Source organism: Triticum urartu, chromosome 4A (assembly GCF_056163025.1).
Source record: "Triticum urartu cultivar PI428250 chromosome 4A, HENAU_Tu73, whole genome shotgun sequence".
NCBI lineage: Eukaryota > Viridiplantae > Streptophyta > Magnoliopsida > Poales > Poaceae > Triticum > Triticum urartu.
Window position 1 is genome coordinate 567,399,271 of NC_141876.1, and position 26,312 is coordinate 567,425,582.

Here is a 26,312-nt window from a genome sequence, read left to right on the forward strand (position 1 = left end):
CAGTACCCCGGCCGCCTCGTAATCCGTGCCGCTGGATCTAGATCTGGGTTGACCCCTCTCCCCCGAAACCCTAATTTTCGTGCTACCTTTGACTGCTTGTATCTCCGCAACTGTAGCTCCGTTTTGGGCATATGATATATCAAAATCTTCGTCTCGACGAGTACATCATTTCATTCCATTGCATCATTTGCATTTGAGGTCATCTTGTTGCCCAAAATGCTGTTAGAAGGAGGCTTCATGAGTTAAATTGCAGATCCGTTAGTTCATCATGCACTTTTGTCATTTTTGCCATGTTTAATTCGTGCATGATATGCCTGTGCCCCTTTGGGGTGAGTTGTTAAGCATTTTGTCTTCTTTCCAGAGGTGCCACCCATGCATTTTTAGGATGTGTGTGTTGTCTTGTGCAAGCTTGCGAAGAGAGGTACCTGAGATTGCTGATTTCAGGGACTTAGTGATTTTCACTAAGTCTGGGATATTTTAGTTCATGATGCTATATGTCCAGCTTGTTTCCTAGTGATCCGTGCCTCTTTTGAGGATGATCAGTAAGGGAGTTTTGATATTTATGTTATGCTCTATCCATACATGCCTTTTTTTGCATATGTGGAGTGTTCTAGGTTGACTCAATCGATCTCAACTTTTGCTTCGCTGTTAATCTGGGCAGATCGTGAACTTGTTTGCGATTTTGCCGATGCTACCGTTAGTGTTCCATGCATGCTATGCCTTTATTCTTGCCATGTGTAGCTAGCATATTGTGCCTTCTTTCTGGATATATGCTTTCCTTGCCGTGACTTGCACCGTAGTGAGTGCATCGAGCTCGTTTACATGCCTTCGTGAGTTAAATTTCTGCATGTCTCAGTTTTCACTAAGTCTGAAAACTGATTGTGTTCGAGATGTTCGTGAGCTCGGTAGAGTATTTTGTGAACCCTTTTGTCCCCAGGTCACTTTGGGTGTTTTGTTAAGCTTGTTGAGTAGATCTATGCCATGTTCTTACTTGTCATGTTCAGGTTATCTATCATGTTGTTTTGCTGCTCCAAAGAGGGCTTCGTGATCTGAAATTTCAGGCTAGTGTTAATTTCACCAAGTCTGGAATCTGTTTTGCGTTTGCGTTTTTGCCATGCTTGTTTGAACCTCTTAATGGATGAATTTGCCTATGGCTCAGTGCTAGTGTTTTGTTAACCATCTTGTGTACATCACTTCCATGTATTTTGTTCTCATGTTTGGTGGCTGTAGCATGTTCATTTCGTTGCATTTAGGAGCCTACTTGCTGTATATCGCAGATCGGTTCGTTTCGTAAAACGCTCGCCATTTCCAAACCGTAGCTCCGATTCCTATGATCTTTATATCGTTTTCAGGTGATTTCTTCCCCTCTATCCAGTGGCCCACTTGGTCATCCAAGTTGAGGCCAGGTTCATGCATTTTCTGTAACGTCTTGCATTTTGCATCCCGCATCGCATCCCGCATCGCATATCATCTTTGCATCTTATTGCTTGTCCTTGCACGTGGTTGATTGTATTCTTGTTGCTTGTTTGTGTTGTTGGGTAGAGCCGGGAGACGAGTTTGCTAACGAGGAGCCCGTTGAGTGTGCTTTTGAGGATCCAGTCAACTTTGACAGCTTTGCAGGCAAGATGATCATACCCTCGAAATCACTACTATCTTTGCTATGCTAGTTTGCTCGCTCTTTTGCTTTGCCACTGCTACGATGCCTACCACTTGCTTGTCAGCCTCCCAATTGCATGATTGAACCTCTAACCTACCATTGTCCTAGCAAACCGTTGATTGGCTATGTTACCGCTTTGCTCAGCCCTTCTTATAGCGTTGTTAGTTGCAGGTGAAGATTGGAGCCGTTCCTTGTTGGAACATTTATTTACTTGTTGGGATATCATTATATTGCTATGTTATCTTAATGCATCTATATACTTGGTAAAGGGTGGAAGGCTCGGCCTCTCGCCTAGTGTTTTGTTCCACTCTTGCCGCCCTAGTTTTCGTCATATCGGTGTTATGTTCCTGGATTGTTGCGTCCCTTGCGCGGTTGGGCTATAATGGGAACCCCTTGATAGTTCGCCTTGATTAAAACTTTTCCAGCAATGCCCAAAATTGGTTTTATCATTTGCCGCCTACCCCCTTTTCCCTTGGGTTTCCGGAGCCCGAGGGTCATCTTTATTTTAGCCCCCCACGGGCCAGTGCTCCTCTAAGTGTTGGTCCGAACTAGAGCCCTGTGCAGCGCCACATCGGGGAAACTCAAGGGCTGGTTTTAGTTGTACGGATTGCTCATCTGAGTGTGCCCTGAGAAAGAGATATGTGCAGCTCCTATCGGGATTTGTCGGCACATTTGGGCGGTGTTGCTGGACTTGTTTTAACCTGTCGAATCATCTTGTTGTACCGAGATACCGAGTCTGATCGGTGTGTCTTGGGTGGAGGTCTATTCCTTCGTTGACCGTGAGAGCTTGTTATGGGCTAAGTTGGGACTCCCCTGCAGGGATTGATCTTTCGAAAGCCGTGCCCGCGGTTATGGGCAGATGGGAATTTGTTAATGTCCGGTTGTAGATAACTTTAACTAAACTTAATTAAAATGAATCAACCGTGTGTGTTACCGTGATGGCCCCTTCTCGGCGGAGTCCAGGAAGTGGATACGGTGTTGGAGTTATGCTTGCGCAGGATGTTCCTTTAGCTTCTCGCTCGTGCTTCGCCTTCTCTTCTCGCTCTCATTTGCGTATAAGTTAGCCACCATATATGCTAGTCGCTTGCTGCAGCTCCACTTATATTGCCGTACCTATCCTATAAGCTTAAATAGTCTTGATCGCGTGGGTGTGAGATTGCTGAGTCCCTGTGGCTCATAGATACTACAACTCCAGATGCAGGTCCAGGTGTTTCTGCTCCAGTTGACGATTACGAGCTCAAGTGGGAGTTCGACGAGGACTCTCAGCGATACTACATGTCTTTTCCGGATGATCAGTAGTGGTGCCTAGTTGGGGTTATCGATTCAGGGCCTTGTGGCATGTTGGGGGTCTTTTCTATTTTGGCACCGTAGTCGGGCCATGAGTGATTTGTATGATGGATGTTATTTATGTACTTTGATGTGACGTGGCGAGTGTAAGCCAACTACGTTTCTCCCCTTCATATTATTTATGTACATGGGATCTGTAAAGATTTCCCGACTTGCGACATTGCTTTCAATGCGGTTATGCCTCTAAGTCGTGCCTCGACACGTGGGAGATATAGCCGCATCGAGGGCGTTACAAGTTGGTAATCAGAGCCTTCCCCGACCTTAGGAGCCCCATTGCTTGATCATTTTTAGCAGCCGAGTTGTGTCTAGAAAAATGTTTTGAGTCCTTAGGAATTATATATCGGAGAGCTTAGGAATTCTTTTTACTTCCCAGCCTCCTCATCGCTCTGGTAAGGCATCCTGACGTAGAGTTTTGACTCTTCTCTTCTCAAATTTCACAAAAAAAAATTAGGATCACGCGAGTATCTTGGTTTTGTTCTGATGGTTTTGTGACAAGAACATTGTTCTTGGTGCCTCCTGTCTTTAGGGGTTGTGACAGTGTCCCGGGAAGTTGAGCTCCGAGGTGTTGTCGTCACAATTTTATCGTTACAATTCTGGAATACTTGAGATATGTGCGCGACATCGAAAATCTCTTTTATGCAGTTCGTTGGTGAGATAACCTCGACGCCACCCAGTACTGGGGTGGGAGTTCGGGAGTATCGCCATAACTTGTATAACAGATGCTTTTCGAAGGTTGAGATAGATGGTTTCCGAAGGTTTCTTGGTTATGTGTTGAAGGATGGATACAACTGGATGTAGGATTGCTAGCTTGAGTGAGATATTATGCTCCCCTGTATCCCCAACACCTGATTGCATAACCGGGAAAATTTCGGGAATTTCATAGGTGGGAATTCAAGTAGCCTTAGGATATCTTTCCGACAGATGTATGATATGAAATTGGGGTTCGACGTCTAGTGGTTCGCCTATTCACGGTCGATTTTACAGTGGTCTCGTTGTGTCTTAAAGAGTCCTTGGCTATGCTGACTCGGGGACGCTTCGTATGTCATGTGCACTGCCTTGTACATGATGGTGCTGTACGATCGAGCCCGTGTAGGTCCCACCACGAAAACTTCGGACGAAATTTCTATCATGTATTTGTTCCGGCTTATTCCGCAAGCCAACCCTTGGTTTTATTTCGAGTTATGGCATTCGTTTTGCTTCGACGTCATATGTTGATTCCATCCCTCGTTGTTGTACCCCTTCTACCTGATTCTTCGTGGCTTCACAATTTAGGAATATGTGACCACTTCAAGAGAAATGCATTCGTTCATTTTGTTCGGATGTGAAGACTTTATGTTGCAATTTTCATTCCGTTGGATTCAACTTCAATACTTGTCTATTTGTGTGCTAATGGTGGTCAACCTGTTCAGGATGGCTCCTCCAACGCGCATGACTCCGAATCCTGACCCGCCTCCACCTCCGCCTCCTCCGGAAGCATGGCAAGCTGTGATGGCCGCTACTAATGCAAACACACAGTTGATCATGCAAATCCTCCAAGAGCGCAATCAAGGCAGTCAAGGGAATCAAGGCAGCAATCAGTACCACTTTGCTACTCTGAACCAGTTCCTCGCAAATGGTCCAAAGACGTTCAGCAATTGTGTTGAGGCTACCGATGCTGACGATTGGCTAGTGGATCTGGGCAAGCATTTTGAATGCAGCAACGTCAGGCCTGAAGATTTCGTCAAGTTCGCTTCTTTCCAGCTCAAAGATCAGGCTGCAGAGTGGTTCCAGCAGTACAAGGATTCCAGAGGTGGACGTTTGATCACTTGGGATGATTTCCGTCAAGATTTCCGTGCTCATCACATTCCTCAAAGTGTGGTTGAAAGTAAGCGTCAGGAATTCCGCAATCTGAAGCAAGGCTCTTTGTCTGTCTATGACTACAACAAGTTGTTCCAGAAGCTCGCCCGTTTTGCCAAGCAGGATGTTCCTGATGAGAAGAGCATGATCTATCAGTTCAGGGGTGGTCTTCGTGAGGAAATTCAGCTCGCTCTTGTCCTTTTTGAGCCGTTGAGATACGATGAGTTCTACAACATGGCACTCAAGCAAGAGGCTGCTCAGTTGAGGTGTGATGCTTCCAGGAAGCGTGCCAGAGATGTTACTCCGTCTTCCTCTACTCAAGTGGCCAAGCAGCAGAAGTATTGGCTTCCTCCTCCTCCGTTCCGTCAGCCGTTTCAGCAGAAGAGCAAAGGTGGCAGTGGTTTCTCCCACCCACCCAACCCAGGCTTTCAGAACAAGTCTTCACCTCAAGCTCCAAGACCGAGTGCTCCATATCACCGTCCGCTTTCAGAGGTCACGTGCAACAAGTGCCAACAGAAGGGTCACTATGCCAACAAGTGTACCTACCAGAGGCGTCTTCCTCCTCCTCCTCCTGTCAGATAGGCAAGTACAGCTATGGTCAAGCACAATCCCAAGCATGCCAAGGTCAATATGGTGAATGCAGCTCAGGCAGAGGATTCTTCAGATGTGATCATGGGTAACCTTCCTGTTAATGATATTCCTGCAAAAGTTCTTTTTGACACTGGTGCATCGCATTGTTTCATCTCGAGACCTTTTGCTTCCAAGCATGATTTTGTTACTCAAATGTTGCCGAGACCGTTGTCTATTGACTCTCCGGCCAGCCTCTTGACATCTCGAGTGTGTGTTCCGGATGTTACTATCACTTTGGGCGACTGCAAGTTTCTCTCTTCTCCGGTGGTTCTTGGTAATTCTGACATTGATCTTATTCTTGGGATGGACTGGCTCTCTAAACACAAAGCTCAGCTTGATTGTGCAGCCAGGCAGATTCAACTGACTCATTCGTCTGAGGATGTAATTGTCTTTGCTGCTCGGGATAATACCATCCGGTTGTTTTCTCTTAATGAGAAGGGTGAATTGGATGCTATTTCGCAGATTCCGGTTGTTTGTGAGTATCAAGACGTTTTTCCAGAAGAACTCCCAGGGATGCCTCCAAACCGGCCGGTTGAATTTGTTATTGAACTTGAGCCCGGTACGGAACCTGTGTGCAAACGTCCCTACAAGCTCGGCCCCGAAGAGTTCAAGGAGTTGAAGAAACAACTCGATGAGCAAGAAAGATTGGGTCTCATCCGGCCTAGTACTTCTCCGTGGGGTTGTGGTGTTCTTTTTGTGAAGAAGAAGGATGGATCGAGTCGACTTTGTGTTGATTACCGTCCAGTGAACAAGAAGACCATCAAGAACAAATACCCACTTCCCAACATCAATGAGCTGTTCGAACAACTCAAGGGTGCCCAAGTATTCTCCAAGCTTGATCTCCGTATGGGTTATCATCAGATTCGTATTCGTTAGCAAGATATTCCCAAGACGGCGTTCAGGACAAGTTTTGGTTCATATGAATACACCGTCATGTCTTTTGGCCTCGCCAACGCTCCTCCGACGTTCTCTCGCATGATGAACTTCATCTTCAACCCCTACACCAATGAATTCGTTTTGGTCTATCTCGACGACATTCTGGTTTTCTCGAAGAACAAGGAAGATCATGCCAAGCACTTGCGTTTGGTTCTTGACAAGCTCAGGGAACATCAGTTCTACGCCAAGTTCTCCAAGTGTGAATTTTGGCTCGATGAAGTTCTTTATCTTGGTCATATCATCTCTGCCAAGGGCATTTCCGTGAATCCTGAGAAGGTGTCTGCAATTGTGAATTGGGAACCTCCTCAGAACGTGAAGCAACTCCGCAGTTTCCTCGATCTCGCAAGCTATTGCAGAAGATTCGTTGAAAACTTTTCTAAGATCGCCAAGCCTCTCTCAAATCTTCTTCAGAAGCACGTCAAGTACGTTTGGTCTCCGGAATGTGATATTGCTTTCAACACTTTGAAAGAGAAGTTGATCACTGCTCTAGTTCTGACTCCGCCTGATGAAACCAAGCCGTACGAGGTCTTTTGTGATGCCTCTCTCCAAGGTCTCGGTGTTGTACTGATGCAAGAGAAGAAAGTTGTTGCTCATACCTCTCGCCAGTTGAAGCCTAATGAGAAGAACTACCCCACTCATGATCTCGAGTTGGCGGCAGTTGTGCACGCTTTGTTGACTTGGAGACATCTTCTATTGGGAAGAAAAGTGGACATTTTCACTGATCACAAGAGTCTCAAGTACATCTTCACTCAGCCTAATCTCAACCTCAGGCAAACTCGATGGGTCGAGATGATTCAAGAGTACAATCCGAGTATTGAGTATACTCCAGGCAAGGCTAATGTGATTGCTGACGCTTTGAGCAGAAAAGCATATTGCAACAGTCTGATTCTCAAGCCCTATCAACCCGAGCTTTGTGAAGCTTTCCGCAAGCTGAATCTTCAAATTGTTCCTCAAGGTTTCCTCGCCAACCTTCAAGTTTCTCCTACCTTGGAAGACCAGATTCGCCAAGCCCAGCTTCTTGATGCTATGGTGAAAAAGGTGAAGATTGGTATTGCAAAGAGTCAGTCCAAGTACAAGTGTTACCGACTTGATGACAAGGACACTCTCTTCTTCGAGGATCGAATTGTTGTGCCCAGAGGTGAACTTCGTAAAGTGATCATGAACGAGGGTCACAACTCTCTCCTCTCCATCCACCCTGGTAGTATGAAGATGTATCAGGATCTCAAGCAAGCTTATTGGTGGACTCGAATGAAGCGCGAGATCGCTCAATTCGTGAACGAGTGTGATGTCTGCAGAAGAGTGAAGGCAGAACACCAAAGGCCAGCAGGTCTCCTCCAACCTCTTGCCATTCCAGAATGGAAGTTTGACCACATCGAAATGGACTTCGTGACTGGGTTTCCAAAGTCCAAGCGTGGCAATGATGCTATATTCGTCGTCATCGACAAGCTCACCAAAGTGGCTCACTTTCTGCCTATCAAAGAGTCGATCACTGCAGCTCAATTGGCGGAACTCTATACCTCTCGCATTGTCTCTCTGCACGGTATTCCTCAAGTGATATCTTCAGACCGTGGCAGCATCTTTACCTCCAAGTTTTGGGATTCTTTTCAGAAGGCCATGGGCACCAGCATCCGCTTCAGCACTGCTTTCCATCCTCAAACGAGCAGTCAAGTCGAGCGTGTCAACCAGATTCTCGAAGACATGCTCAGGGCTTGTGTGATCTCCTTCAGCATGAAGTGGGAGGATTGTCTTCCTTATGCTGAATTCTCCTATAACAACAGCTTTCAAGCAAGTTCGGGCAAGGCCCCCTTTGAAATTCTATATGGCAGGAAGTGCCGTACCCCTCTCAACTGGTCTGAAACCGGTGAACGTCAGCTGCTGGGTAATGACCTGATCACAGAGGCAGAAGAAATGTGCAAGGTCATTCGTGATAACCTCAAAGCAGCCCAATCCCGCCAGAAGAGCTACTATGATAGTAAGCACCGTGATCTGGCTTTCGAGATCGGAGATCACGTTTACCTCCGCGTCTCTCCTATGAAAGGTACTCGTCGATTCGGCATTAAAGGGAAGCTTGCCCCCAGATATGTCGGACCTTTCAAGATTGTCAGCAAGAGAGGCGACCTCGCCTATCAGCTCGAGCTTCCTTCAAACTTTGCCAATGTTCATGATGTGTTCCACGTCTCTCAGCTTCGAAAGTGCTTCAAGACGCCTGACCGCACCGTCAACTTCGAGGACATTGAGCTCCAAGAAGATCTCTCCTATCGTGAGCACCCAGTTGCTATTCTTGAAGAGACTGAACGCAAGACTCGCAACAAGTCAATCAAATTTCTCAAAGTCAAGTGGTCTCACCATTCCGACCATGAAGCTACCTGGGAACGCGAGGATCACCTCCGTTCTGAGTACCCGGAGTTCTTTCAGTCCTAGATCTCGGGACGAGATCTTTTCGTAGTGGTGGAGTGTTGTAACGCCCCAGATATACTTTCCATATTTGTATCCAACTCTTGTCGTCTCCGGCGCTAAGTTATATTTATTTCTCGGGTTCGGGTCTTTGTCTCCGTGTGTTGTTTTTCTTTTTCGTGCATCTCTTATCATGTCGTCTCGTGCATTGCATTTCCATACATGTTCATCTCATGCATTCGAGCATTTTCCCCGTTGTCCGTTTTGCATTCCGGCGCTTCGTTCTCCTCCGGTGGCCATTTCTAGCTTTCTTTCGTGTGTGGGGTTCAAACATTTCCAGATTGGACCGAGACTTGTCATGCGGCCTTGGTTTACTACCGGTAGACCGCCTGTCAAGTTTCGTATCATTTGGACTTCGTTTGATACTCCAACGGTTAACCGAGGGACCGAAAAGGCCTCGTGTGTGTTTCAGCCCAACACCCCCTAAATTTGGCCCAAAACCCACCAAACTCTGCTCCATGTCCTAGAGCGTTCGATCATGATCGCGTGGGCGAAAACCGCACCTCATTTGGACTCTCCTAGCTCCACTTATGCCTATTTAAACACCCCCCCCCGTTTCGGATCTCGTCTTCCTCCCCGTCCTCCTAAAAAAAGCAGATCAAACCCCCCCCCCCCCCACCGACGGACGTGTCCGGATCCGACCGGACAACGTCCGCCCGTCCACCGCCGCCAATCGCCGAACGCCACATGGCGCCGCCGCCGTCACCGCCGCCGCCTCCTCCTTCGCCCGAGGCCGCCGCCGCCCTCGTCGCCGGCGCGCCCCGCCACCGCCCGCACCGGCGCCGGCCGCCGCCGCCCCTCGCCGGCGCGCGGGCCGCGTCCACCGCCGCCGGGCGCCGCCACCGGCCTCCCCCGGCCTCCCCGGCGCCGCCCCGGCCTCTCCCCGCCGCCTCGCCGGCCTCCCCTCCTCCACCGGCTCCGGCGACGAGCTCCTCCGGCGACTCGTGCTACAGTGCCCCGGCCGCCTCGTAATCCATGCCGCTGGATCTAGATCTGGGTTGACCCCTCTCCCCCGAAACCCTAATTTTCGTGCTAGCTTTGACTGCTTGTATCTCCGCAACCGTAGCTCCGTTTTGAGCATATGATATATCAAAATCTTCGTCTCGACGAGTACATAATTTCATTCCATTGCATCATTTGCATTTGAGGTCATCTTGTTGCCCAAAATGCTGTTAGAAGGAGGCTTCGTGAGTTAAATTGTAGATCCGTTAGTTCATCATGCACTTTTGTCATTTTTGCCATGTTTAATTCGTGCATGATATGCCTGTGCCCCTTTGGGGTGAGTTGTTAAGCATTTTGTCTTCTTTCCATAGGTGCCACCCATGCATTTTTAGGATGTGTGTGTTGTCTTGTGCAAGCTTGCGAAGAGAGGTACCTGAGATTGTTGATTTCAGGGACTTAGTGATTTTCACTAAGTCTGGGATATTTTAGTTCATGATGCTATATGTCCAGCTTGTTTCCTAGTGATCCGTGCCTCTTTTGAGGATGATCAGTAAGGGAGTTTTGATATTTATGTTATGCTCTATCCAACCATGTCTTTTTTTGCATATGTGGAGTGCTCTAGGTTGACTCAATCGAGCTCAACTTTTGCTTCGCTGTTAATCTGGGAAGATCGTCAACTTGTTTGCGATTTTGCCGATGCTACCGTTAGTGTTCCATGCATGCTATGCCTTTGTTCTTGCCATGTGTAGCTAGCATATTGTGCCTTCTTTCTGGATATATGCTTGCCTTGCCGTGACTTGCACCGTAGTGAGTGCATCGAGCTCGTTTACATGCCTTCGTGAGTTAAATTTCTGCATGTCTCAGTTTTCACCAAGTCTGAAAACTGATTGTGTTCGAGCTATGTTCGTGAGCTCGGTAGAGTATTTTGTGAACCCTTTTGGCCCCAGGTCACTTTGGGTGTTTTGTTAAGCTTGTTGAGTAGCTCTATGACATGTTCTTACTTGTCATGTTCAGGTTACCTATCATGTTGTTTTGCTGCTCCGAAGAGGGCTTCGTGATCTGAAATTTCAGGCTAGTGTTAATTTCACAAAGTCTGGAATCTATTTTGCGTTTGCGTTTTTGCCATGCTTGTTTGAACCTCTTAATGGATGAATTTGCCTATGGCTCAGTGCTAGTGTTTTGTTAACAATCTTGTGTACATCACTTCCATGTATTTTGTTCTCATGTTTGGTGGCTGTAGCATGTTCATTTTGTTGCATTTAGGAGCCTACTTGCTGTATATCGCAGATCGGTTCGTTTCGTAAAACGCTCGCCATTTCCAAACCGTAGCTCCGATTCCTATGATCTTTATATCGTTTTCAGGTGATTTCTTCCCCTCTATCCAGTGGCCCACTTGGTCATCCAAGTTGAGGCCAGGTTCATGCATTTTCTGTAACGTCTTGCATTTTGCATCCCGCATCGCATCCCGCATCGCATATCATCTTTGCATCTTATTGCTTGTCCTTGCACGTGGTTGATTGTATTCTTGTTGCTTTTTTGTGTTGTTGGGTAGAGCCGGGAGACGAGTTTGCTAACGAGGAGCCCGTTGAGTGTGCTTTTGAGGATCCAGTCAACTCTGACAACTTTGCAGGCAAGATGATCATACCCTCGAAATCACTACTATCTTTGCTATGCTAGTTTGCTCGCTCTTTTGCTTTGCCACTGCTACGATGCCTACCACTTGCTTGTCAGCCTCCCAATTGCATGATTGAACCTCTAACCTACCATTGTCCTAGCAAACCGTTGATTGGCTATGTTACCGCTTTGCTCAGCCCTTCTTATAGCGTTGTTAGTTGCAGGTGAAGATTGGAGCCGTTCCTTGTTGGAACATTTATTTACTTGTTGGGATATCATTATATTGCTATGTTATCTTAATGCATCTATATACTTGGTAAAGGGTGGAAGGCTCGGCCTCTCGCCTAGTGTTTTGTTCCACTCTTGCCGCCCTAGTTTCCGTCATATCGGTGTTATGTGATGGCCCCTTCTCGGCGGAGTCCAGGAAGTGGATACGGTGTTGGAGTTATGCTTGCGCAGGATGTTCCTTTAGCTTCTCGCTCGTGCTTCGCCTTCTCTTCTCGCTCTCATTTGCGTATAAGTTAGCCACCATATATGCTAGTCGCTTGCTGCAGCTCCACTTATATTGCCGTACCTGTCCTATAAGCTTAAATAGTCTTGATCGCGTGGGTGTGAGATTGCTGAGTCCCTGTGGCTCACAGATACTACAACTCCAGATGCAGGTCCAGGTGTTTCTGCTCCAGTTGACGATTACGAGCTCAAGTGGGAGTTCGACGAGGACTCTCAGCGATACTACGTGTCTTTTCCGGATGATCAGTAGTGGTGCCTAGTTGGGGTTATCGATTCAGGGCCTTGTGGCATGTTGGGGGTCTTTTCTATTTTGGCACCGTAGTCGGGCCATGAGTGATTTGTATGATGGATGTTATTTATGTACTTTGATGTGACGTGGCGAGTGTAAGCTAACTACGTTTCTCCCCTTCATATTATTTATGTACATGGGATGTGTAAAGATTTCCCGACTTGCGACATTGCTTTCAATGCGGTTATGCCTCTAAGTCGTGCCTCGACACGTGGGAGATATAGCCGCATCGAGGGCGTTACACTCTTGTAGCTTGGTGGCAGTGATTGGAGAATTCTGTCAATGACGCAGTCATCTGGAAGATTAACTCCTAATTGAATCAAGTGATTATTATACCCAGACATTTTGAGTATATGCTCACTGACAGAACTATTCTCCTCCATCTTGCAGCTATAGAACTTATTGGAGACTTCATATCTCTCAATCCGGGCATTTGCTTGAAATATTAACTTCAACTCCTGGAACATCTCATATGCTCCATGACGTTCAAAACGTCGTTGAAGTCCCGATTCTAAGCCGTAAAGCATGGCACACTGAACTATCGAGTAGTCATCAGCTTTGCTCTGCCAGACGTTCATAACATCTGGTGTTGCTCCAGCAGCAGGCCTGGCACCCAGCGGTGCTTCCAGGACGTAATTCTTCTGTGCAGCAATGAGGATAATCCTCAGGTTACGGACCCAGTCCGTGTAATTGCTACCATCATCTTTCAACTTTGCTTTCTCGAGGAACGCATTAAAATTCAACAGAACAACAGCACGAGCCATCTATTTACAATCAAGCATAAACAAGCAATATACTATCAGGTACTAAGTTTCATGATAAATTTAGGTTCAATTAATTTACTTAAAGAACTCCCACTTAGATAGACATCCCTCTAATCCTCTAAGTGATTACGTGATCCAAATCAACTAAACCATGTCCGATCATCACGTGAGATGGAGTAGTTTCATTGGTGAACATCACTATGTTGATCATATCTACTATATGATTCACGCTCGACCTTTCAGTCTCCGTGTTCCGAGGCCATATCTGTATATGATTGGCTCATCAAGTATAACCTGAGTATTCCGCGTGTGCAACTGTTTTGCACCCGTTGTATTTGAACGTAGAGCCTATCACACCCGATCATCACGTGGTGTCTCAGCACGAAGAACTTTCGCAACGGTGCATACTCAGGGAGAACACTTCTTGATAATTTAGTGAGAGATCATCTTATAATGCTACCGTCAATCAAAGCAAGATAAGATGCATAAAAGATAAACATCACATGCAATCAATATAAGTGATATGATATGGCCATCATCATCTTGTGCTTGTGATCTCCATCTTCGAAGCACCGTCGTGATCACCATCGTCACCGACGCGACACCTTGATCTCCATCGTAGCATCGTTGTCGTCTCGCCAATCTTATGCTTCCATGACTATCGCTACCGCTTAGTGATAAAGTAAAGCATTACAGTGCGATTGCATTGCATACAATAAAGTGACAACCATATGGCTCCTGCCAGTTGCCGATAACTCGGTTACAAAACATGATCATCTCATACAATAAAATTTAGCATCATGTCTTGACCATATCACATCACAACATGCCCTGCAAAAACAAGTTAGACGTCCTCTACTTTGTTGTTGCATGTTTTACGTGGCTACTACGGGCTTAAGCAAGAACCAATCTTACCTACGCATCAAAACCACAACGATAGTTTGTCAAGTTGGTGTTGTTTTAACCTTCGCAAGGACCGGGCGTCGCCACACTCGGTTCAACTAAAGTTGGAGAAACTGTCACCCGCAAGCCACCTATGTGCAAAGCACGTCGGGAGAACCGGTCTCGCGTAAGCGTACGCGTAATGTCGGTCCGGGCCGCTTCGTCCAACAATACCGTCGAACCAAAGTATGACATGATGTTAAGCAGTATGACTTATATCGCCCACAACTCACTTGTGTTCTACTCGTGCATATAACATCAACATATAAAACCTAGGCTCTGATACCACTGTTGGGGAACGTAGTAACTTCAAAAAAATTCCTACGCACACGCAAGATCATGGTGATGCATAGCAACGAGAGGGGAGAGTGTGATCTACGTACCCTTGTAGACCGACAGCGGAAGCGTTAGCACAACGCGGTTGATGTGGTCGTACGTCTTCACGGCCCGACCGATCAAGCACCGAAACTACGGCACCTCCGAGTTTTAGCACACGTTCAGTTCGATGACGATCCCCGGACTCCGATCCAGCAAAGTGTCGGGGAAGAGTTCCGTCAGCACGACGGCGTGGTGACGATCTTGATGTACTATCGTCGCAGGGCTTCGCCTAAGCACCGCTACAATATTATCGAGGATTATGGTGGAAGGGGGCACCGCACACGGCTAAGAATATGATCATGTGGATCAACTTGTGTGTCTAGGGGTGCCCCTTGCCTCCGTATATAAAGGATCCAAGGGGGGGTGCGGCCGTCCCTAGTAGGAGGCGCGCAGGAGGAGTCCTACTCCTACCGGGGGTAGGACTCCCCTCCCTTTCCTTGTCCAAGTAGGAGAGGGGGAAGGAGAGAAGGAAAAAGGGGGGGCGCCGCCCCTCCCTCCTTGTCCAATTCAGACTAGGGGGAGAGGGGGCGCGCGGCCTGCCTAGCAGCCCCTCCTCTTCTCCACTTTAGGCCCATGAGGCCCATTAACCCCCGGGGGGGTTCCGGTAACCCCCCGGTGCTCCGGTTTTATCCGAAACTTCCCCGGAACACTTCCGGTGTCCGAATATAGCCGTCCAATATATCAATCTTTATGTCTCGACCATTTCGAAACTCCTCGTTATGTCCGTCATCACATCTGGGACTCCGAACTAACTTCGGTACATCAAAACTCATAAACTCATAATATAACTGTCATCGAAACCTTAAGCGTGCGGACCCTACGGGTTCGAGAACAATGTAGACATGACCGAGACACGTCTCCGGTCAATAACCAATAGAGGAACCTGGATGCTCATATTGGCTCCTACATATTCTACGAAGATCTTTTATCGGTCAGACCACATAACAACATACGTTGTTCCCTTTGTCATCGGTATGTTACTTGCCCGAGATTCGATCGTCGGTATCCCATACCTAGTTCAATCTCGTTACCGGCAAGTCTCTTTACTCGTTCCGTAATACATCATCTCACAACTAACTCATTAGTTGCATTGCTTGCAAGGCTTATGTGATGTGTATTACCGAGAGGGCCCAGAGATACCTCTCCGATAATCGGAGTGACAAATCCTAATCTCGAAATACGCCAACCCAACATGTACCTTTGGAGACACCTGTAGAGCACCTTTATAATCACCCATTTATGTTGTGACGTTTGGTAGCACACAAAGTGTTCCTCCGGCAAACGGGAGTTGCATAATCTCATAGTTATAGGAACATGTATAAGTCATGAAGAAAGCAATAGCAACATACTAAACGATCGGGTGCTAAGCCAATGGAATGGGTCATGTCAATCAGATCATTCACCTAATGATGTGATCCCGTTAATCAAATAACAACTCTTTGTTCATGGTTAGGAAACATAACCATCTCTGATTAACGAGCTAGTCAAGTAGAGGCATACTAGTGACACTCTGTTTGTCTATGTATTCACACATGTATTTTGTTTCCGGTTAATACAATTCTAGCATGAATAATAAACATTTATCATGATATAAGGAAATAAATAATAACTTTATTATTGCCTCTAGGGCATATTTCCTTCAGGGGTGTCCCAACTTAGCCCATCACAAGCTCTCACGGTCAACGAAGGATATTCCTTCTCCCAAGACAATCCGATCATACTCGGCATCCCGGTTACAAGACATCCTCGACAATGGTAAAACAAGTCTAGCAAGACCGCCCGATGCGCCGACATCCTGATAGGAGCTGCACATATCTCGTTCTCAGGGCAACACCGGATGAACACTACGTACAACTAAAACCAGCCCTCAAGTTTCCCCGAGGTGGCGCCGCAAGTGGCTCTAGTTCGGACCAACACTTAGACAAGCACTGGCCCGAGGGGGTTAAAATAAAGATGACCCTCGGGATGCGCGACTCCCAAGCGAAAAAGGCTAGGTGGCGAATGGTAAAACCAAGGTTGGGCCTTGCTGGAGGAGTTTTATTCAAAGCGAACTGTCAAGGGGTTCCCATTATAACCCAACCGCGTAAGGAACGCAAAATCCGGGAACATAACACCGATATGACGGAAACTAGGGCGGCAAGAGTGGAACAAAACACCAGGCATAAGGCCGAGCCTTCCACCCTTTACCAAGTATATAGATGCATTAATTAAATAAGAGATATTGTGATATCCCAACAAAATAACCATGTTCCAACATGGAACAAACTCCAATCTTCACCTGCAACTAACAACGCTATAAGAGGGGCTGAGAAAAGCGGTAACATAGCCAAACAACGGTTTGCTAGGACAAGGTGGGTTAGAGGCTTGGCTCAACAATATGGGAGGCATGATAAGCAAGTGGCAGATATCGTAGCATAGGCATAGCAAAAGAGCGAGCAACTAGCAAGCAAAGATAGAAGTGATTTCGAGGGTATGGTCATCTTGCCTGAAATCCCGCAAGGAAGAAGAACGAGTCCATGAAGAAGATAAACGGACATAGTCGAACGGATCCTCACACACACGACGTTATCGGAACCAACCCGAAGAAGCTACACCGGAAAGAAACAAACAACATAGTAAACAACCAACACATCAACATGGCATGATGCACAATTGATTATGATGCATGTCCGGTTTAATGAAGCATGGCATGGCAAAGTGCACAAACAATCCTACAAATTAAGTGGAGATCAATATGAAACGAGTTGCATATTGACGAAACACCACAACAAGTTATTTAGATTGATCTTGTTTATGTACCCAACAATATTAAATGTTGTTAAACATGGCAAGAGGGTGAAGCGAATGAAAACTACCTATCTAGGCAAGTTTAAATGAGGCCGGAACAACAAACAACAAGTCCGGAAACTCCTCATGTGCATATTTTAAGGTTTGGTACTGTTCTGCCCTAAACACAATTTTATAGTTGTTAAACATGCAAAGTGATGCCACCATGTTAAACTAGGCATTTTTCCACTCCATTTACATATAAAGTTTATTAAATTTGGAGCTACGGTTATTTAGTTATGAAATAAACCATTTTAACATGGCATAGGAGAAAATTTAACCAAACAGGAGTTTAAACATTTTGAACATGGGTGAAAGTTGCATATTATTAAACTAGATGAAAATCTAAGCAAGTTTCATATTAAGTTTGTTTTAATCCGATGCACGGTTGGAGAGTTATAAAATGCATGATGTCTAGGGGGTTCTCTGCAAAACTGGGTTCTCTGGAATAAAAGATAAATTCACAGACCCTGAAAAAAAACGTCAACGGGCTGAAACTGGGCAGACTGGGCTGCTCACATTGGGCTTGAGGAGGCGCTGGGCATCTGGGCTGCGAGCGAAGCAGAGGAAGGCCTCGCGCGGCGAGTGGCACTCGTCCAGGATGGCATTGGACTGGTCAACGCAAGCGCTCGGGCAGAGCAGCACGATGCAGAAAAGTCTTCACTCGCCTCCCTCGCTCGAACAGAAGGAGGCGGCGCTGGGGACTCGCGGCAGGGTCAGCAGGCGCGGGGCGGCGCAGTGCGGACGCCGAGGCGGCGAAGAGCGGCGGAGGCGGCGGCTCCGGTGACAGGTAAAACAGGAGACGTCCTGCAACGGCGGCAGGGACTTGGCGAGACGTCCTCGATGGGGACCTGTCGGAAAACTGGCCGGAATGGGACGGAGTTGGTCGCCAGCGATGGATCCAAGCCGGATCCAGGCGGGCACGGCGGCAGCAGAGACAAGCGGGTCCAGGGCGGGTCGGCGAGGAGGTGCTGCAAGGAGGTCTCAGGCGCCATGGCAGTTCGGGAGGAGACGGCTTCGTCGCGGCTCGTCGGATGGAGCTCGAAGCAGAGGAGACAGGGACTTGGCGCAGGGCGGAGATGTACTCGGAGCTTGGTTCCTATGGCGATGGATGTGGAACGATTGACAGAAGATTAGAGAAAAGAGTGAGAGCCGCGGGGAGGAGGAAGGAGAGATGGGCGGTGCGGGCTGGGCTGGTTCCTTGCTGCTGGTCGGCGCGACGAGAGATGGCGTGGAAGTGGCTCGGGGCGGCGTCGCGGCTGGTCTGTTGCTCACCGGAGCTCTCCGGCGGTTGCGTGCTCGGGGACGGGAGGACACAGGAGGCAGGGAAGCTGCGGATGGATCGATCTGGCTGGATTTTTGGATCGGGCATCTGGCTGTGGTAGGTGGGGAATGGATCCCGAGGGGAAACTGGCCGGCGGCGGCTCGATGGGACAAGGCTCCTAAGTTTTAGGGTTGCTGCCTAGGGGATTGGTCTATATATACTCCCTCCTTTCCGGTTTATAGGGCTTATCTCAAAATTTTAGTTTTTCCATTTTATAAGGCTCAATTTGGTTGTTCCCCATCACATGTTCAGACTTCAAGGTGCATTAAATCATTGCATTCAAGTATTAAGAGAAAACTGACCAATGCATGCACTTTATGCATGCATGCATTGCAATTAATGCATTCGTAAACATAATTTTTTGAGGAAAACAAGAGCATTAATTGGGTGCTTTTGCAAGCTACAAAAAATATTCCACCACTCATCATCTACCTTGGTTGGTGAGATTTTTGAATTGAGCCTTATAAACCGGAAAGGAGGGAGTATAGCACTAGATTTTTGGTTAGGGGCTATTAGGACCCTCCGACCGCAATCGGACGATCACGAATAAAATAGCTAGGGAGTCCAAATACGAAAACGGTGATGTTTTGTAGATGTTTGATGATGATCCGGACCCAACGGTGACGACTGCCCGGGTCGGGTCCGGGGAAGTTTCGGACGCGCACGAGAGATCTATGCACGTCGCAAAGAGGGGTAGGCTGGGCCTAGGTGGACTGTGGAGAGCGGGTTGGTCTGAGAGAAGAGGGGAGAGATGCAGCCCGGCAGGGTTTTCGGAGACCGAAAACGTCCGACGTGTGACCAGCTATACTGCCGCTATAGTTATCCATTGGGGCGTCAAACGGACACTGAATGCGATGAAACTTGGCAGGCGGTCTACTGACAACATAACAACACCGCACGCCAACTTTCAACCCAATCCGAGAACATTTTCTGGCCACTTATAAAATAATAATCTGGACGTGCCGCGGGCGCGTGCGAGTGTGTCTGGACTCAGAACGGACAACAGAAGGAACGAGGAGACCGGTACAGATGCAAGTTTCGAAAACATGATGAGGCAATGCACTTGATGACATGACAAGATGCAACACGCAAGCGAATGACATGGCAACGACAACGAATAACTGGAAGACACCTGACACATCGGTCTCGGTGCGTTACAGTCATTCCCTATGCCTTGGCCATAGGTTCTATAAAATATGCCATGTTGTGTACCAGATCTATTGTATACCCTACACTGTTTTTGGCAAGGGAGTACAATAGTGATCTAGGAGTAGATCACTGGACAGCGGTCAAAATTATCCTTAGTGGAATAAGGATATGTTTCTCGATTATGGAGGCGACAAAAAGGTTTGTCGTAAAGGGTTACGTCGATGCAAATTTTGACACTGATCCAGATGACTCTAAATCTCAATCTGGATACATATTGAAAGTGGGAGCAATTAGTTAGAGTAGCTCCGTGCAGAGCATTGTTGACATAGAAATTTGCAAAATACTTACGGATCTGAATGTGGCAGACCCGTTGACTGAACTTCTCTCACAAGCAAAACATGATCACACCTTACTACTCTTTGGGTATTAATCACATAGCGATATGAACTAGATTATTGACTCTAGTAAACCCTTTGGGTGTTGGTCACATATGGATGTGAACTATGGGTGTTAATCACATGGTGATGTGAACTATTGATATTAAATCGCATGGCGATGTGAACTAGATTATTGACTCTAGTGCAAGTGGGAAACTGAAGAAAATATGCCCTAGAGGCAATAATAAAGTTATTATTTATTTCCTTATATCATGATAAATGTTTATTATTCATGCTAGAATTGTATTAACTGGAAACATAATACATGTGTGAATACATAGACAAACAGAGTGTCACTAGTATGCCTCTACTTGACTATCTCGTTGATCAAAGATGGTTATGTTTCCTAACCATAGACATGAGTTGTCATTTGATTAACGGGATCACATCATTAGGAGAATGGTGTGATTGACTTAACCCATTCCGTTAGCTTAGCACTTGATCGTTTAGTTTGTTGCTATTGCTTTCTTCATGACTTATACATGTTCCTATGACTATGAGATTATGCAACTCCCGTTTACCGGAGGAACACTTTGTGTGCTACCAAACGTCACAACGTAACTGGGTGATTATAAAGGTGCTCTACAGGTGTCTCTGAAGGTACTTGTTGGGTTGGCGTATTTCGAGATTAGGATTTGTCACTCCGATTGTCGGAGAGGTATCTCTGGGCCCTCTCGGTAATGCACATCACCTAAGCCTTGCAAGCATTGCAACTAATGAGTTAGTTGCGAGATGATGTATTACAGAACGAGTAAAGAGACTTGCCGGTAACGAGATTGAACTAGGTATTGAGATGCCGACGATCGAATCTCGGGCAAGTAACATACCGATGACAAAGGGAACAACGTATGTTGTTATGCGGTCTGACCGATAAAGATCCTCGTAGAATATGTAGGAGCCAATATGAGCATCCAGGTTTCGCTATTGGTTATTGACCGGAGACATGTCTCGGTCATGTCTACATAGTTCTCGAACCCGTAGGGTCCGCACGCTTAACGCTACGATGACAGTTATATTATGAGTTTATATGTTTTGATGTACCGAAGGAGTTCGGAGTCCCGAATGAGATTGGGGACATGACGAGGAGTCTCGAAATAGTCGAGACGTAAAGATCGATATATTAGACGACTATATTTGGACTTCGGAAAGGTTCCGAGTGATTCAGGTATTTTTCGGAGTATCGAAGAGTTACGGGAATTCGCCGAGGAGTATACGGGCCTTATTGGGCCATACGGGAATAGAGGAGAGAGGCCAAAAGGAAGGAGGTCTGCGCCCCCCCCCCCCTCTGGTCCGAATTGGACAAGGGGTGCAGCCCCCTTTTCCTTCTCCCTCTCCTCCTCTTTCCTTCTCTCCTACTCCAACAAGGAAAGGAGGAGTCCTGCTCCCCCTTGGCGCGCCCTCCTCCTAGGACGGCCGTCTCCCCCTTGCTCCTTTATATACAGGGGCAGGGGGGCACCTCTAGACACACAAGTTGATCAAGTTGATCGTCTCTTAGCCGTGTGCGGTGCCCCCTTCCACCATAGTCTACCTGATAATACTGTAGCGGTGCTTAGGCGAAGCCCTGCGTCAGTAGAACATCAACATCGTCACCACGCCGTCGTGCTGACAAAAACTCTTCCTCAATACTCGGCTGGATCGGAGTTAGAGGGACGTCATCGGGCTGAACATGTGCTGAACTCGGAGGTGCCGTGCGTTCGGTACTTGATTGGTCAGATCGTGAAGACGTACGACTACATGAACCGCGTTATGCTAACGCTTCCGCTTTCGGTCTACAAGGGTACGTGGATAACACTCTCCCCTCTTGTTGCTATGCATCACCATGATCTTGCATGTACGTAGGAATTTTTTTTGAAATTACTACGTTCCCTAACAATAGTAGCGCAGCTCGGCCTCATCGGTCTCACTTCTCGACTCCACGAACATGCCGACATGGTCGCAGAGTTAGATCACATGCCCCTTGTTGCGTTTGACGCATCGGGTCTGGGTGGTGTCCTCGAACCAGAGCCAGTTCAACTCTTCTAGTTGAGGGCCGCCTGGATGTGGGGCCGGTGAGCGGAGGACGGCTACCCATGAGTGCCACGGCTGTTGCAACGAGTGAAGAATCAACCAAGGTTTGCGAAAATTGACAAAACAGAAGCAGTAGGAGCGAGTGCTTACCTCGATTATCCTTTCTTGGGGATGGAAGCCGGCGTCAGACACACTGTTTGGGAAGTCCATCGCGTTGCCTTTGGACATGAGGGATAACATATCCTCTATGGACATCCCCTCGAAGAATTTACCTCGGATGACCCGGGTTGGGTCATTCTCACCAGTATACTCCCACATTGGTGAGACTAAGCTTGCAGTGGTTGGATTCCTCGGATGAGAGCCACGTGCATCACATGCACAAGCATCAGCCCTTGACCGTGCAGCTCGTCTACCTTGTGCGCCAGTTTCTGAAATGTCGCCGATTCCTTAGGATTTTTCCTTGGGGTCTAGGGGTTGTGCCTCGTCGGCGGGGTCAGTGTGAATGGCCTGACGATGCCGACCCGAGATGGATCTGGCAGCTCTACATCCGGGATGTAGCACCGCTCCTCCTGCCACCTTTTGTTTGTCTCCATGAACTCCCCGGGTTGGTACCTGGGGCCGGTGACCCCGCCGATGGCGGCACTGCTGCATTCGCACGTCTCGCTAACGTTTATTTGCAGCTTGATAAAGAAAAAGTTTCACCACAAGTCGAAGTGCGGCTCACAGCAGTGAAAAGCTTCACATAGCGTGATAGAGCACACTGTGTGGAGAATCGAGTTTGGGGGAAGTTGGTGGAGTTGCAGACAGTAAAAAAATGGACGGGAGGCTATGACTAAACTGCTTCGTTGTCTACAAGAAGCTCTGTTGCGCATGAAGCGATAGGCCGACAAACACCGGAGTGAAAGATCGTTTGAAGTGGGTGATTGGGTTTATCTCAAACTGCAGCCTTACTTGCAGAATTCGCCTGGGTCGCGTCGTAATCATAAACTTGCCGTCAACTTTTATGGCCTTATCAAGTTCTTCGTCGCGTGGGGGTTGTCTCGTACCTGTTTGCTCTGCCTCCTTCATCCAAGATTCATGGCGTCAGACATGTATCTTAGCTGAAGAAACACCTACCTCCCCATTAGACAGTGGATCACCTTGATCCGACCATGACAGCTCCTCGGGATATGAGCCTCCTTCAACCTGCAACAATTATGCAGTCCAAGCCGATTTGGAAGGGCGGCGGAGTCATTCCGTGACTCAAGGTACGCTGGCAGGGACGCTCCCAACAACATGATTCTTGGAAGGATGCGTACACTCTCCGTGAAAAATTTCCTTTTTTTTGAGACAAACCGTGCAAAATTTCCTGCTCTGCCGATTTGGGGACAGGTTTTTTTTTGAGATTTTGCCAACACTTTATTGATCACCGATAATGCTTAAGGGAATACAAGTTGGGTTATGAGGAGAAATAAGCCACACATGGCGACCCTGATCAAGCATAGCAGCGTGTTTGGCAAGATTATGTGCTTCGGTATTCGAAGCTCTACCTTCAAAAATAACTAGGCAACTGAAAAAAGAACTAGATTTAAATATAAACTCTTTCATTTCAAGGGGTGGGGAGTGTCATGACCTGGCCTACTCCTGGACATCGGCCCAAGGCCACCAGAAGGAACAGACGCCTGGCCCAGGAACCGGAGGCCCAGAAGATGGCGCAGAGCAAGAGCGCAACGGGATAAAAGAGCGTGAAGACGGGAGTGTGGACGATCTACAAAAAAGGTTATTTTTTTGTGAAACTTTCTGCACACATATAGAATATGGAGATGTCCGCGCGCACCTTTTTTCAGAATTTTTTAATATTGCAAAATGTGTTTTCCAAAGTGGGTTCGTATGTACCCGGGTTCATCCATGCACGATCTGCACACGGGGGCATCTGCACCCATTTTTCAAAAAATGTGCTTTTTACACGTTTTGTAATCTTCAAAAATTGTAAAAAAAAAATATGCATACATGTTGGCAAAGGTATGTCCAAGGCACAAAGTTTTGTGTGAAAAAGTATTTTTGTTTTGTCTCAGTAAAAAAACAAATTTTACTGCTTCTAAATAGCGTTTCATGGCACAAAATTTTGTTTTTTTTGCACAAGCTACAAAAAAGGTTATTTTGAAGAATGTCGAGTTTTCAGATAGAACTAGACCATTTCCCCCATCTCTCTGTATCTCTCCCTCCCCTGATCTTCTCACTCCTCTGTAAATCCGAGTAGGCAAGCTGAGTGCATCACAACAACGAGTCACCCACCGGAAATTCACTTTGGCACCACCATGCGATGTGACGTTGAAACATCATCTTTCTGAAATTGAGTGCGATATAAAGTCTCGGAAACATCTCGAAACCTATCCAATCAACAACAAAAAATTGTCAAGGAAACATAATTAAAGGGACAAAACACCCGGTCCGACCATGAGGTAACAAGAGCAGTAGATAGAACAATAGTACTACTAACAAAGGTCGGAAAGGACACAGACAGCACTGACAAATCACAAATTATTGCCGGCAACGAGACCGTGTCATCAAAGGTAAAGAGATAGACCAGCAAGCGCAGCGTGCGCCACACCGTACCATATCGTCAGGCGGCATACTTGACGGCGATGTCGGCGAGGCAGTGCGCTAGCTCGGCCGGCGTCGAGAACAACGCCATGTGGTCGGCGCCGTCGATTTCCTTGACCTCCTCCACGGGGTAGTTCTGCACCATCCACCGTTGGAAGCCCTCGACGATGGCGTTGTCGTCCTTGAGGACGATGAACACCCTGCGCACCGACCCGTAGCGGGCCTCCGTGTATGGTGGCTGCACTCTCAGGTCCTCCACGAACATCGAACCGACCCTCATCAGGGATCTTCCCAGCGTCAGATCCTGCCATACATATGATTCCAAACAGCATGCAGCTCTAGGATTAATTTCTAGTATTTGGTCAATTTCAAATATCAGTCGGTGTACAGCTTCCTAGTAGGAGCATTTCACCGATGTTCAAACAGATTGATTAACAGAGCGACAGGTTTGTGATTTCGCGTACCTCCGGCGAGCACAGCTGGAGGAACTTTGCTCGCGTGACCAGCGGCCCGAACTGCATGGCAGTAGGAAGCTTGCCCTCAGGATCTTGAGGCTTAAACTCCGTGTCCATCCAGTCCAGCGTTCCTCCTTCGACGAACTGTTTAGATCGAGAAAACATTCAGTCGTACAAAAGGCAATAAGCTATTAAGCTGGTAGCTGGTGTACCTTTGCAGATTCGATGCTGTACCTTTTCAAGCACGTACGACGGCGGCGACCGGTGGTCCGGCATGAAGGCGGAGAGGAAGACCGCGGCGGCGACCTTCTCCGGGAACAGCTCGCAGGCGAGGGCGATGTTCACGCCGCCGAGGCTGTGGCCGACGAGCACCACCTTCTCCCCGGGCGGGAGGGACTCCAGGAGGTCCAGCAGCGGCTTGGTGTAGTCGCGGAACGTCGGCACCTCGCGCAGCGGCGTGGGGTCGACGCCCGACGCCGCGAGGTCAGGCGCGCTGACGCGGTGGCCGGCGTCCCTGAGCCGCGTGGCCACCTTGAACCAGGCCCAGCCGCCGACGCATGCGCCGTGCACCAGAACGATGTGCTTGCCGCTAGCTTGGTCCGCCGGAGCCTCCATCTCCATGTGCGCGCGTGGGGTTTTGCGACTGTTTCTCCGCGCTTGTCGTTGGTTGTGGCTCTCCGATGTCAAAGACCTCGGGCGGCGCTGTTAGATTTATGAAGCCGCTCTTGAAGCTTCGGGTCCGCATGCAAAATATCATCGATCAGCAGAATCACGTGCTAGCTTGAATAATCATGTACACGCAAATTGCAAAGTCAACATGTTTAGTTGGAGCTGGCACTGGAGGGCTGCTAAAAGCAATAATGCTAGACTTTATATGGAAAGAATATACGCACTGACCTTAGAGCATCTTCAGCCGCGCTCCACAAAAGCCTCTCCAAACAATTTTCTCGGCTCGGCGCCCAAAAAACGGCACAGTCGCGCCCACAGGAACCCGATTTTCGCCGGCCTAAGCCGAAAACAGCGCCGGCGGACCCCAGGCCGAACCCGGTGCGCTGGGGGCGCCCGGGGGCGCCGGGGCGAGCTGTTTTGGCGCGAAAAAACCGCGGGCCAGCCGCGTCAGCGACACAGCGCCTCGTCTTTCCCCAACGGCTTCGGTTCCCGCGGGGAATCAATGGCAAGGCTGCCGCCGGTCAGCCTTACCATTGATTCCTCACGGGCAGCGCGTCACGGGA

General features: G+C 47.9%; 1 protein-coding gene across 2 annotated transcripts; it reads right to left on the bottom strand.

Moving 5' to 3' along the window:
- Positions 1-23,496: 23,496 nt before the first annotated feature.
- LOC125552849 (salicylic acid-binding protein 2) lies at positions 23,497-25,796 on the bottom strand. Of its 2 annotated transcripts, XM_048716544.2 has the most exons (4): positions 25,315-25,796; positions 25,090-25,224; positions 24,638-24,929; positions 23,497-24,411 (listed from the first exon to the last, which is right to left on the bottom strand). In XM_048716544.2, the coding sequence occupies exons 1-3, from the start codon at positions 25,699-25,701 to the stop codon at positions 24,645-24,647; spliced, it is 807 nt and encodes a 268-aa protein (XP_048572501.2). In that variant the 5' UTR covers positions 25,702-25,796; the 3' UTR covers positions 23,497-24,411; positions 24,638-24,644. The 2 variants fall into 2 exon arrangements, with proteins under 2 accessions (XP_048572501.2, XP_048572500.2); XM_048716543.2 differs by lacking the exon at positions 23,497-24,411 and having other exon boundaries at positions 24,480-24,929.
- Between the last annotated feature and the right edge of the window lie 516 nt (positions 25,797-26,312).

What these genes read in the sequence shown, in the direction of transcription:
- LOC125552849 (XM_048716544.2), bottom strand. Translation starts at nt 25,701, where the DNA reads ATGGAGATGGAGGCTCCGGCGGACCAAGCTAGCGGCAAGCACATCGTT. An exon ending in CGTCGTACGTGCTTGAAAAG is followed by an intron (nt 25,225 to 25,314) that starts GTACAGCATCGA and finishes CGATCTAAACAG; the next exon opens with TTCGTCGAAGGAGGAACGCT. An exon ending in TCCAGCTGTGCTCGCCGGAG is followed by an intron (nt 24,930 to 25,089) that starts GTACGCGAAATC and finishes TATGTATGGCAG; the next exon opens with GATCTGACGCTGGGAAGATC.